At 45.8% G+C, this 13,524-nt stretch overlaps 1 protein-coding gene across 1 annotated transcript in view; it reads left to right on the top strand.

The window, feature by feature from the left end:
- Window positions 1-324: 324 nt before the first annotated feature.
- The window catches only part of DDAH1 (dimethylarginine dimethylaminohydrolase 1), a gene marked incomplete at both ends in the record, with an annotated part of 54,277 nt that continues 41,077 nt past the window's right edge, over window positions 325-13,524 (top strand). Inside the window, one exon of the mRNA XM_080348977.1 lies at window positions 325-630. Within this exon, the coding sequence (XP_080205103.1) occupies window positions 325-630 (306 nt within the window). The remainder of the gene's footprint in view (window positions 631-13,524) is intronic.

Raw genomic sequence — 13,524 nt, 5'->3', positions numbered from 1 at the left:
CCCCGCCCCTCCGCGGCCGGGCCGCCGTGCCCGAGGCGATGGGCTCCGCCCTCGGGCCGGGCGGGTGGTGCCGCCGCTCCCGCCCGCCGCACAGGTAAGCGGCGCCCTGCTGGGGGCGGCCAATAGCGTGGCCCGGCCGCCGCCGCCAGCCAATAGGAGCGCGCTTGGCGGCGGCCCCATGGAAATGTGCCTGGTGGGGAGCCAATGGGGCGCGGCCGGGCCGCGGGCGGCGCTTTATCAGCTGCCAGGGCCGGCGGCGGTCGCGGCTGCCCGTCCCTCCCTCTCTCCCTCCTTCCTTCGGACCCGCTATTCCCGCCGCGCAGCATGGCCGGGCTGGGCGGCGGCCCCGCCGCCTTCGGGCGCTGCACGCACGCCGTGGTGCGGGCGCTGCCCGAGTCGCTGTGCCGGCAGGCGCTGCGCAGCACGGCGGGCTCCGAGGTGGACTTCGCCCGCGCCGAGCGGGAGTACCAGCTGTACGTGGGCGTGCTGCGGGGCAAGCTGGGGCTGCAGGTGCTGGAGCTGCCGGCCGATGAGAGCCTCCCCGACTGCGTCTTCGTGGAGGACGTGGCCGTGGTCTGCGAGGAGACGGCGCTCCTCACCCGCCCGGGCGCGCCCAGCCGCAGGAAGGAGGTGCGGTACAGTACAGTACGGTGCGGTAGGGCCCGGGCCGGGGGCAGCGGTGCCGGCGCCGTGCAGGTGGGCTGAGGCGGCCGCGCTGTCGGGCGTGTCCCTGGGCCCGCCCCGGACTCGCGGCGGGAGTGGTGTGGGGGCGGCGGTGCGGCGGCGGCAGGGATCGCTGGCGGAGCAGCAGCCCTCCTCGGGGGGACCGGCCCGGCGGGTCCGGGAGCGGCTCTTGCCCGGCGCCGCGGAGCCCGCCCGCGCTGGGGGTTGGTCGGAGAGCTGCGTTCTCCGGCCCCTGAAAGCAAGTGGAGGGTGTGAACTATGAGTCATCTTTTCTGGGGCGTGCGGGGTCCTGCACTGTGCCCCCTTGCCCATCTTGGTCCTGCGGGGTGGATCACCAGTCGATTGTGCAGGTCTGTGTCCATGCTGCTCAGTCCAAACCCTGTTTTCATTACGTGTTCAACTTAAGCTCTGTTGCCGGCAGCGTATTACTGATACCTACGGTAACAATACCAGCTGGCCTGTGCACAAAAGCTGGTGTTTGCTTTGTGTAGTCAGCATTGGCCTGAATGCCCTTGAACCTGATGTGGCCTTCCCTGAACAGGGCCTGTGGGCTAGAGGTGTGTGGATGCACAGGGGATACAGGCGGTCTTGTTGGAGAGAAGTGTGAAGGATGCACAGCCGCAGGAGCCTTACTTTAGCTATTCTTTGGACTATTTTATGCACTCAACTCATTCATAAACTAGTTTGTCAGACAGTGCATGCAGTGAAGTGCCACACAGTTATCTCCTTCATGAGTTGTGAGTAGTCAATTAAACCTTACCATGTCTGAAGCTGCAGAACTGCTACACTGGCAACCTGCCTTCCTGTAAGCATCTCTTAACATAACCTCCCTCCAGTTCTCATCTTCTCTGTGATACCATAGCTCATCTTGTGATCTACCAGCATGTGCTGTTGTGCCCATGGGATGGGGCTGGACCACTGGCTGTAGGACACCAGTAGCTGCTCTGGACCACTGAGTGCGATGGATTAGCATCTCCACTTGGTATTTTTGATACAGTGCCCTTCTTTTAGCCGTAACAATGTTTGCTTGAATTTTGTCCAACAGAGTAATAGTCTGAGATAGGGCACAGATCTTTTACACATGCACTCTCTCGTGCATATCCATATGTATTTACTCCTTGAAGCACATCTGAATGTTCTTAAGGGCGACAGCATCAGAGTAGAGTGTGTTTGCCACATGCTGCTCTAAGCAGCTGTTTCTCAACCAGAGTCCAAGTGAGCTTTCATGGGTCCTTCCCATGACTCACTGGTATGTAGCTGTGTGACTCCATTGCCATTTGCACAATTTCCCCTTTAGGAGAAAAATCTCAGTTATTGCACTTTGTGCAAATTCAATAACTAAGATATTTCTCCTAAAGGGGAAATGGTGCACATTCACAAATGCGTGTGGGAGAAATCAGCTCTGGCTCAATATGATTTTTTTTTCCATTTTGAAGTCTCAAATTGTGCCAACGCACAGTGAGTTACAAGAGACAAGATATGACAGCAGAGCTGAATGTGAGAGTGGCTGTAACTATTTGCTATATCATTTGAAGTGCCGTAAGGAAGTTAAAAAGCATTACATGAGGAAGTGGAGGATGTGAGAAACTTTTTATTCTCTACAGAGAAGCAGATTAATTTTTCTTCCTTCTCCTTTCAGTGTCTCTAGTTGTTCTGGCTCAGCAAAGCTGGTTGACACAGACATGTAACTCAAGGTTGCAGGAGTAATGGAGGAGAGTTAGTGATGTGTGAGGCAGAGAGAATGGGTTTGCCGGACACTTGAGCAAAACAGTGTTGGGTGTGAGTACCTGACAACATTAGCCCTTTCCTGGGGTTAAAACCAGCAAACTGCGCACCAAATTATTTGTATCTGCCTGATACAAGTACAAGTCAGGTAAAGCAAAGCTTTTTTTCTCTTAACAAAAAAACCCACAAGATGTCACATTTACTTTTGTAATCCTGAACATGTTAAATTGTTTTAAACCATAATTAGATGTTATTTCCCAGCATTCATGAAAATTAAAAATAATTGTGCTGCAGGGTATGCATATGGTGGCAATTTATCATTGAATTACAGTTTGTCAGTTTGAGAATAATACAAAATTTGTTCTGTTTATATTCTGGGTTTTTTTTTTTTGCTTGGCCTGTGCCTTCTGGCACTGAGACCAGGTTTCTTATTGATCAACTCTGTATTTTACATGAAGTAGTAGTTCAGAAGTGGTTGGAAGTAAAGCCTGAACATAGTAACTTTTTACTAGAAACACCAAAACAGTTTTACTTCTTTCCATGGGTGACTTGTCCAGGCAGAGTCATGAATCAAGAGGAGAAAAAAAGCTTTGAAGCATAATTTGAACCTTATTGGTTCTCTTAAATGATGGAGTGATCACTTCCCTGAGATTTCTGTGAAGTAAAAAAGAAAAATAATTGAACAAACTTCCTCTTAAAGCTATAACAATGCATGACACTGCAACGTAGTGCTTGTCTGAACATGTAATTCTTAATTATTTACAACAATTCTTCTTCCTGGATACATCATTACAGCAGAGCTTTGCAGAGGAGGGGAGAAGATGCTCATTTCTGTGGGATGATGCCTGGCTGCGCCTGGTCCTTCTCTCCTCCCTGGCTTGTGGCTACCCCGAGCTGAGGGAGCCCGGTGCCTGCTCCTGACCCTCCTGCTCATCCTGGGGGTGGCTGCCAGCAGCCTCCCAAGGGCTTTTCTTAGGTTTGTGTTCAGTCCCTGAATTCCTCATCAAGATAATTCCTGGAGGCTGGTGGCAAGTGAAGTTGCTGTGGGGTCTGTCCTAGCATCTGCCCTGTTAAGTGTCTTTATCGGTGACCTGGAGGAGATGGGAGCACCTGTATCAAGCTGTGAACGGCCCTAAATAGGGGTGAGGGTGGCAAGGGTGAGAGGCAATACCCATGAGGTCTGGGTTGCTGTTCAGAGCGCCCTCATCGGCCGACCCATGGGGACCTTATGGAGTTGAACAGGGACAAATGCAGAGTCCTGTCCTGGGGAAGGAAGGAAGGATCCCTAGGTGGGACTGAGTGGGTGGGAGACAGTTCTGCAGAAAACCCATGGGGAGATCTCATGGGCATCACAGTGGCCATGAGTCAGCAGTGTATCCCTGCAGTAAAGAAGTCTAACAGGGTCCTGGACTGTATGAACAAGTGCAGAACCAGTAGACTGATGGAAGTGATTGCACTCTCTACTTGGCACACTGAAATTGCATCTTATCAAGAACGTGAAGCCAGGCTGTTCAGTTATGTGGCAGGAGGGCAAGAGGCAACAGATACAGACTGAAGTATGAGGTTTTAATGGAATTTGAGAAGACTTTTCAGTGGGAATAGCCAAGCAGTGGAACAAGGCCCTGAAGAAACTGTGCAGTCATCACCCTTGGAAGTTTTCAAGACCCAGCTGGATAAAGCCCTGAGCAACCTGGCCTGTTTTCATAGCTGACCTTCCCTTGAGCGAAAAGCTGGCTTGGAAACCTCTTGAGGCCTGTTCTAACCTGAATTATTCTGTGAGCGTGAAACCGGTTGTATGTCAGGATACATGGAGTTGGGCATTTGTCAGTTGAACTGCCATGAAATCTTCACTGAGACAGCAGACAGTCATTAAATCTGGATGGTTCCTGATCTGATGGATCCACTGCTAGAAAATCCAGGGATGAAGCCCTTTGAAACCAGTTTCTTCATGCTGCCCCTGAAAGACTGTACTCCTACCTCAGCTGGCTTGGTCAGCCTGGTATGGAAGTGAACCAAGGCTATTGTAGTGCATTGTCACTCGTATAGTCAAAGGGGTGACAGAGAGGGAAAGAGTGGATCCAGTTTATGTACAGCACCAGTTTCTCTTATTCTTTTTATGTAACATAAGTGCAAACCTATGAATATTTCAGCAGTACAGTTGGTGTATGCTTGGCTTAACCCAGTTAAGGTAAAGCTCAACTCCTGAGTGTACACTCCTGACCTGAGCCTCCCTGTAAGGCAGGACTTGGCCAGCCTTGTCTTGCTGATCTCTTAAATGTTTAACAGACTTCTGTACCAAGTGGTCAGGAGCAGTGGAGGGTGAGGGACACAGGGTTGTAGGGTACCACTTCTGCAAAGAACTAATAGAGCGGGAGCTTGTGTGCAGGAAACCTGCCAGGAGGTGTGTGGCAGGTCAGGCTCTGAAGCCTGATCAGGCCAGTGAAAGCCAGAGGGCACAGGAGGCTGCCAAGGGGCATCCCAAAGCCAGCAGCCTGGCTGAAGGTTCAGCTGGAGCAGCACTGTTTCAGGTGCATTGTGCCTCCTGATATAAACTGTATGCCAGATGTGTGAACTGAGCAGCACTGTTTCCATCTCCCGTTTTGTGTACTGAGAACCTATAATGCAGTATTTAAGAACTGGTGCAGCATGTTCTTTCACTGACTAGACTCCTTATTAAGGAGGCTTGTCATCAATTACTGTAATGCTGTATGCAGCAGGCAAATTTCTGCTGAAGTTTGTAATAACATTGATTGAGCTTTCAGGCTTTATACGTACTTTTGCTTACCCTTCTAGCCCCATTGGAATCTTTACTGGTTGTCTGTATGGAACAAAACCAAAATAAAATCTGGGGTTATGTCTGTTCTTGCTCCAAGTTATTGTAGGGAGAAAAAAGGGTTGAATTAAATTTGGTCATGTTCAGTCAGTACTGGGAAAAAGCCCAGTATTTTTTTTAGTGAAGTAGAAAAGTAATTCATGCATTTAATGATTTGTTTGCAAGAGTCAGACTTATTTCATGGCATTACATTTCTGTCTTATCAACTTCTCAACTTACTTTAAAATTCATAGTTTCTGGAGAGTTTTGGATTTATCAGAAAGGTAAAGGCTTTTGAGGTAAGGCAGAGGTAGATAAGCTGGTGTCTTGTTTATCTGTGTGCAGTCACCAGTGCACTGGATGTTCAAGTTGAGTAACTGCAATGGAAATGTTGTGATCGCTGATCAGGTTGCCAGTTCCAGCACCTTTTGTTCCAGCAGTATGTTCTCAGTTGTTTGTTCCTGTAGTATAAACTCTTCACGTCACCTTCTGAACACAACAGGGTTAGTTGCTGACAAGAGCCCTCATCAGCACATTGCTTTTACAGCCTAAGTTGTCTTAATGTGCTTGGGATAGCACAAAACAGCATTTTCACCATTTCTGTAGTTATGCAGACAGATGGAAACCCAAAAGCTCAGCAAAATGCACCCACAGTGAGCTGGCCTCTTCTCAGCTGCTGTATAGGACAAAGAGAATAGCTGGTGCTGGGAAGGCTTCAGAAGCTGCTGTAGAAGAGATCCTTATGCTTCTTTCCTTGGTTCTCAAGAAGAAACTTCCACACAAGAGTTTTGTTCTTCCCCAGCCCCCAAGACCCACTAGGAACAACTTCTGGGGCTGCATTTCTGTGGTATAGGAGGACAAACAGTCCTTCAGCGGTAAGCACAGGGGATGAGCAGTGGAGGAGTATGTCCAGTTCCATTCTTCTCTGCAAGCATTGGAGAGGTCTCTTAGTTGCCTTTTGAGCATCTCTAGGTACATCTTCCTGACTGTGCTTGCTGGGTGGCAGAGCTTTGCCCACAGCAGTGCTTCTGCGGAGCTCCCAGCTCTGTGGGGCCAGGTGACCTGCTGAGTCTCCTGCCTGCTCAGCTGCCACCTCCTTCCTACCCCATACAGCTTCTGCAAGGCTGTGCAGCCACGTATGAGCTAGAGCTTGTGTCTTGTGCTGGGCTGCAGCCCCAACTGCAGCTTCTGAGGTGGAGGCTTCTGAGAAAACAGAAGGTGAAGGGTTTACTGAGTTATGTTTTGCATAGACTACAGTAATGCTACTTAGCTACTAAATGCTTCCTCCACTCCCTCTGCAGACTGAGGCAGTTCCGTGGGATAATGGTGTCTGTTACAAAGTAATAGAAAAGCTAGGCTCAGGAGAAACAGATGCAAGGCTCTGCTAGCTCCTGAGCTTAATCAGGTTATAGGGTTTTCATTTTATTTTATAGCACATGCTAGTACAAAAGGACCTGTATTTGCTGACTAATCACTCCAACCAGCGTCTCTCTGCACAACTGGCTAAGATCTGTCTCATTTCCATGGAGGATTAGCACTTGCTGATCACTAGAGAAGCAAGAGATTAAACATTTTATTAGCATTTTAAATAATTCATAGTTCTTTAAACTGTCACAAGAAATTGTGGAGGTCTTGTGCATTTGCACTGGCTTCTTTGCATGTCTTTATTGTGGTTTACACTTGGTATCACAGACTAACTTTTGTTTTCTGCCTACAAAGCTTATCATAGAAAGCATAGAGGTTACCACTGTATCTTTTAGTGCTTAAAGCAGCAAATTCTACACAGAGCCATACACAGGCTCCTTTAGCGTGTTCTTTTTACTGTCTTCTCTGAAAATCAGATGGAAAGCATGCAAGATGCATGCAAAGCATGCAAGTCTGTTATGTGCAGTTATATAGAAAGCAAGTTGAGAAGTACCATCAGACTCCAGATAAAATGTATACTGAGTTTTAACATGGGTTTTGGTTTTGTTTTGCAGAGCATATAATTGGCAGAACCAATGTAATGATCTTCCACAAAGCATGTGTTACTTGGAGGCTTTCTCCAGGAGCAAACGGATGATGCCCATCATAGCATACAGAAGGGGATGAAGTAACTCTTGTCAGAATATGCATCAGTGTCACCTTTAATATATTTCATTAGCTTTCATTTTTTGTGTTTCTGTATTAGCACACAAATTAACTGAAAAACACACAGTAGAGGAGAAAAGCTTCTTAAACAGTACCTAAGTTTGCTCTTAAACAGTATTGGGAAGTTTAAAAACCAATCCTTTGGACAGTATCAGGTAGACCTGTATCAGGAACCTATGTAATGGTAGTATCAGTAGGCATGAGAAGGGGTGTTCATGGCTGCTAGTGTAGCTCTGACCCTACATTAATAGAGCTGACACTTTGGATGAATTGCCTATACCAAGAACTGTATTTTTTCATTTTCAATTTTGCTTCTGTGATCACAGACTTAATGAAAATGTTAGGAAGTAGCTTCTAGTCAGATCGATATAAGTGGACTGTATTCATTGTAATTGGTTTCTATCTATAGAACTGTAAAACAATCTTTAAGGACAGTCTAGGACCAGCTTGAGTTTCATGCTTTTCTAGCAGAGGCAATATTTAGACCTCGTTATTAAATTGCAATGTCAGGTTTCTCAGTAATACACAGGTTCCTGACCAGAAGATTAAAAAAAGGTAGAACCTGGATTAAATGCCTGTTTTTTGTTGTTTTTAATCTCCTGTGGACACTTATTATTGTGCAAGCCTGATGTCAGCTTTTGTACCTTGTTAATTACTGTTCCTTTAGCTGTAATAAATAGCCCTTGGTGAGCTTATGGTTCAGTGCAAATGCTAAGTGGTTAAAGGTTCCAAATAACCATAAGCATTTCCTCAAAGTGAAAAGAGCCTTTTTTGCTGCTCTGACTATACATATGGCTTGGAGCTACTCTACTGCTTTGGCAAGAGATTTTTGGCCAGACTTTCAAATTGAAACTATTAATAAATCTTTGGTAACTGCATCACTTAAAAGCATTGTAAAAACCAGTTTATCACAGTCACTGCTGGAATTTTGGTTTTGAGATTCAAAGGTGGGTTCATAGCATCCCCAGTGTAGGTTGCTTGAGTTTTCATATTGAAGAGATGTACAATGATCACTTTGTGGTCCTTTAGGAAGAGATGTCTCATGTTTTTAAACATTATTTGTCTAGCTACATGTATAACCCAGTAGAACAGATATTCCTTAATCTTTTATTCCCATTATTGTTTGAATGTTTGTGTTTCTTTGCAGGCCCTCTGGCAGTTGACTTTGTAAGGACAGTGCTTACCACATTATGGTGCCCAGTTCATTGTGCTCAATTGTTTCCCCAATGCTGCCTCTTGTCAAGCTGCCTCCAGTTCTAGGGTCCTAATGATTTTTGTATAAAACTCCTAATGCTGCATATAAAACCAGTGTGATTCCCTTGATGCTAATTCAAGAACATGAACGTCAGCTCTGGCAGGTGACAGGCTGGTTAATTGTAACACATAGTTCTGATGTGGAAACATAAATGTGACAGAGACAAGAACACATTTGTTACTGCTTCTCTCAAAACCACATTTGGTCAACAAGGTCAGCTGTCTCCTAAGAAAAACCTCACTGCCTTCTGTTGTCTCTCTTGGTGAGGTGACCAGGGCATGCAGCTCTTCAGCAAGCATGACATGTCTAAACACTGACTTTTTAATGAAAATAAACATATGCACTTTAATTTCTACCAATATTATTGGTTATTCTTACTGGTTTCTCTGCGGTGACTCTGGAACAGGAACTCTGCCTCTGCTGCAGACACAGCTGACTCCACCAAGGATGCGGGGGGAACTGACCACAAGCTTCACCTTGCAATATTCCACTCATACTGAGTATTTTGTGAGTTTAGCAACTCAGATTAGCCTGGGAAAACAGTCTCTATGCTTTTGTGTTGTTCAGCTTTCAGAGGATATATTGTCTTTGCCGGAAGTCTCCTAGTAAATAGTGCTGGGTCAGAAACATAGACCTGATTATTGAATGTCAGCTATACAAAGAAGAGTCTTCATTGCCCATAAGTTACCACAGTACTTCTGTATAGAAGCCATAGCTTATGGCAGGCTTGCAGAGAATACATTCCTACCAAGAAATAAATTACTGACAGCTATTACTGATCATTAATTGCTTTTAAAAAACCAAAAAACATGTGGACACAACTTTTTGTTTTTGTTTTTACAGGAACATATCTCTAATCAATCAAGTCTATGGTGTAAGAGAGCTTCATTCTTAGTATCAGATATGGGCAGTCACAGTTCTAGGGTGAAGATAAATGATGTAGCCACGGCATTAGGTGACAGTATCTATTCTTGCTGTGTCTTTTGTAGCAGTATTAGGAATTTTTCTTTCAGAGAAAAATTAAATGAAATGCTTTATGGTGGTGATGTACTCAAGTCAGGCCTTGCATTCATCCAAGGCCACTGTGATCACATATGAGTTAGCTGACTATACTGTAATGTGCCGTCTTTCTGCCATCTTGAGTCAATAGCAAAACCAAACAATTATTTCAAAAATAGCTTGTTTGAGACTTGCAGAACTCATTTTCATTTCAGTGGAGATTCAGTATTTGGCATTATCTTTAAAAGTAATTGTGATAATTTGTTTCTGGAAGGCTTATGTATGTTAATAGTCAAGGGACTGGCTATCCGTGTTTGTCTTTGGACATCAACCAAAGTTCTCTGGCAAGATGAAATTGTCTGTCTCAGCTCAGTCCCAGCTGGCCACTGAAGCAAACCGAAACAAGACTACCACATAATTGGATGTTATTGGCAGTGTTGTGATTGATTTTTGATTTTCTTTTTTCTGAGGCTTAATGTAAGAGTTGTTGGGGAAGCTGTATCCCATACCTCACAGAAAGGTTAACTTACAGAATAAGAATTCTGCTTGTGCATATGGCTCTGCACTTTAGTATGGTTGATATCCTCAGTCACAGACCAGCGGTTGTGGAGATGGTCACACTCTGGAGAATTTCACCTCTCCAGATAGCTGAGTGTACCTGTCAACACTCTGCTTAAAAAAGTGATGAATCTCCAGTATCTCATGTTTTTCCAATGCTGTACGGAGGAGAGGTGATGTGGCTATTACTAGCCACTAGGTATTCACTGAAGTTTAACGCACTGGTTCATGACTCAGTATCTGTTACAAGCCTCTGATGGGAATGCTAGTGCCTGTGCTTGTGAAGTGTGGCAGCAAGAGCTGAGGTGAGCAGTGCTGCTGGGAGGCAAATAAAAACTGGTAGAAACCATAGATACTGATGGAGGATGATCTGAATTGGATACTCTATTTTTCTGGTAAACACTGAAGTCTTATACAGATTTGCCAGTTTTTTTTCAAGGAGTGAGTCCTGTAGCCATGTGTATTCAGAAACTTCCAAATGAGGTGCTTTCCTGGAGTAGAGGGTGTTGGGGGAGGAGGCAGCATGGGGCTGTGATAGACCCTTTTCCACATTCCTCCTGGCTGCAGCAACTCAATGTGTGCAAAGAACAACTGGGATTAGCGTAGTTTTCAGAAGAAATCAGGCAGATACTACTCTGCTCTTGGCCTTACTGATCTTTGTCCAACAATTCCTGATGCCATTGACTGAACTAAACTTTTTTTAGGTTAGAGCAGTCCCTTCTAAATGAGCCTTTCCAAAACTCTTTTACATGCTATATACCTTGAGTATTGCTGAAAGGCTGTTTTTTGACTGGTCTTAAATTGATTATTCATCTGGACCTGAAATGCTATATGAGGTTGTGGTTACCCACTCTGGAAACACAGTGTAAGCAGAAAAGGTAGGGATGGATGAGAAGACCTTGCTGCAGTGTAGGACGGCTTCTGTATGAAGTGACACTAATTAGATAAATGTCTTCAGCTCAAAGTTATTTTGGGTGGGGAGGAGAGAAGCAGGAGAGCTCTACAACATCTCAAATGGTACAGAGCAAACTAACTGTGAATGCTAGTATGAAAATTAATGACATCCAGAGAAATAGCCAGGCAGCAAATTGAAGCAGGAGGAAGTACCTTGTCATGCAACGCACAACTGAACCGCCAGATTCATTGCCAGGATGCTGCAGGGGCCAAAAGTACAGCTGAGTGTCAACTAATCATAAAGACATCCATCAATAGCTGTTTAACACTTTGATCTAGATGCAATATCTGGCTTTGGAAATATGTACACTGCCTTTTACAGTAATCTGGGGAAAATACACTGGAGACAGCAGCACTCTGTACTTGTCCTCTTTCTGTTATTCTTTCCCAAAGCTGCCAGCACTGGTGACTGTTGGAGTTGGATATACAGGTTCCTGTGACCCACTTAAGCTGTTCATGTATTATGAATAAGCTGTAATACTGATAGCTGTTTAGCAGATTCATTATGAGTGGCTTGCTGTGATCCTGAAGGTCATGAGTTGTCCAGGAACTGCCATTTGGGAGGCAGTTGCCCTGTCTTAACCTTGCAGAGATCTTGCTGGTGTTTCTATCCCACAAGGTAAGGGAAACCTGCATTCAGGCTCAATCAGGGTGTCTGATGGCACAAGAAGGGCCATCACTAGCACCAGAAATGGGTGCTCTGAGGTCAGATGTTGGTTTATTTTTTCTCTTCCCTTCTTCAGTACATCCATCCTAGAACAGATAGTCCACCATTAAGGCAGATATTTTTATGTCAACAGTATAAAAGAATTTCCTGTCCCCCTTAGCAAGTCAGATTAACCCTAAGAAACAGTGCACACTTTGTAAAGCAGAGATTTCTCATTGGGAAATGTTGTTTCTACATTTTCCACATCAGCTGTGAAAACATATTGCTATCCAAGCTTTGCAAAACGATTCTTAGAAGGGCCCAGCAGTGAATACTTGAATACTTGGCATACAGAAGTTTGATATATTGAGAGCCAGGCTTAATGTTATGGAAGAGAGTGTCCTAGAAGAGCCTTTGCAGAAAGGTGCTGGAGGAAGGCAATCTCCTGTGGGCCCTGGGGTCTGTGGTGCTGTGGGACAGTTAATGGGAGCTGATAACCTGCCAGTTTGTGCTATGGACATGACGGACAGGCTTTTCACAAACAGCCTGATAAAGATCAGGTGAGCCTGAAAATACCAGCATAGATGACAGGAAATAGTTGTTAATTTTCAGAGTGCAAGGGGGTTTTTGGAAAAAGGTGCTGCTTTTTTCTGCCCTTTTACTCTCCCTGCTTTGCAGCTAATGGTGTCACTAAAAAATTGGAGAGCGAAACTGCTGGTCTTTTTATGCCTGCAAACAGCAGAAGCAGGAGTCAATTCTAGGTGGCTTTGATGGATGGCGGGCTGCCAGGAGTGGCATCCATCTTATTATCTGAGATAATGTCACGAGCAGCCTGAAAGCCATTTCCGACAGAAGAACATCAAACCAACCATGCATGGTGCAGGGCTGGCTGGAGAGCTTTTACAGGAGCAGGACTGGAACTGATGTGGCTGGGGCTGGATGGTAAGGACTCTTTGTGGCTGTGTTTCCAGAAGTCCCAGCTGTCAGCCCTTTGCATGGAAGCCTGGTGTGTTCCCATGGCATCAGCGATGCCCTGATCAAAAGGGCTGTGAGAGCTGGGACCTGTGTGTGTTGCAGCTTGCTGGGCTTGAAAGAAGGGCTCTTGAGCAGCATCTGTGCTTTGGTGCAGGTCACTTGGCTGCGGTAACACTCCCAATGTGTTTGTCTGACCCAGCAGCTGGAGCCGTGGCTCCCCTGCAGCCTCGATTGCTGTGGCACTGTGTCCTGGCCATGCAGGATGACTGGACAGCAGCAAAAGTAGATGCCGGAGAAGGTGTAACCAATACAAAGAAGGGCAGCTGCCATCTGGACTCTGACGCAGGCAGCCGAGTTTGTGGCACCAGTGGGAAAATCCCCTTTGACTGCCCCATCCACTAACTGCAAGTGTGTCCTGTCTCTCTGGGGCTTTGTTTCATGTGCTGGCTTTGATATTTTCTGAGCATGGATTTATATTTCTCATTTCTCCACCCTTAGGGGAACCTTGGCACAGATGTCAGCAGCCACCAGAAACTGCCAAAAGCTTTTGTGCAGTTGAAATATGCTCTGTCCGGACTTCATCTTAAGGACTAAAGGCACTGCTTGTAATTCTGCACCAGGCTTCTCCGATTTTAACCTAGTTTCCACTTTGCTTAGTTTCCTTACCCTCTTTACAAGATTTCTGCACACAACCAGAAGCCTAACAGGAACTCCTAAATGTCTGCCAGCCCTCCAACGTGCAGCAGCATTCGTAATACTTTTTAAGAAACAGGTTTGTATTTCTCC

Source organism: Nesoenas mayeri (genome assembly GCF_963082525.1).
Source record: "Nesoenas mayeri genome assembly, chromosome: 8".
NCBI classification, from domain to species: domain Eukaryota; kingdom Metazoa; phylum Chordata; class Aves; order Columbiformes; family Columbidae; genus Nesoenas; species Nesoenas mayeri.
The sequence above is the reverse complement of the archived record's forward strand: the minus strand, read 5'-3'. Positions and strand labels throughout refer to the sequence as shown.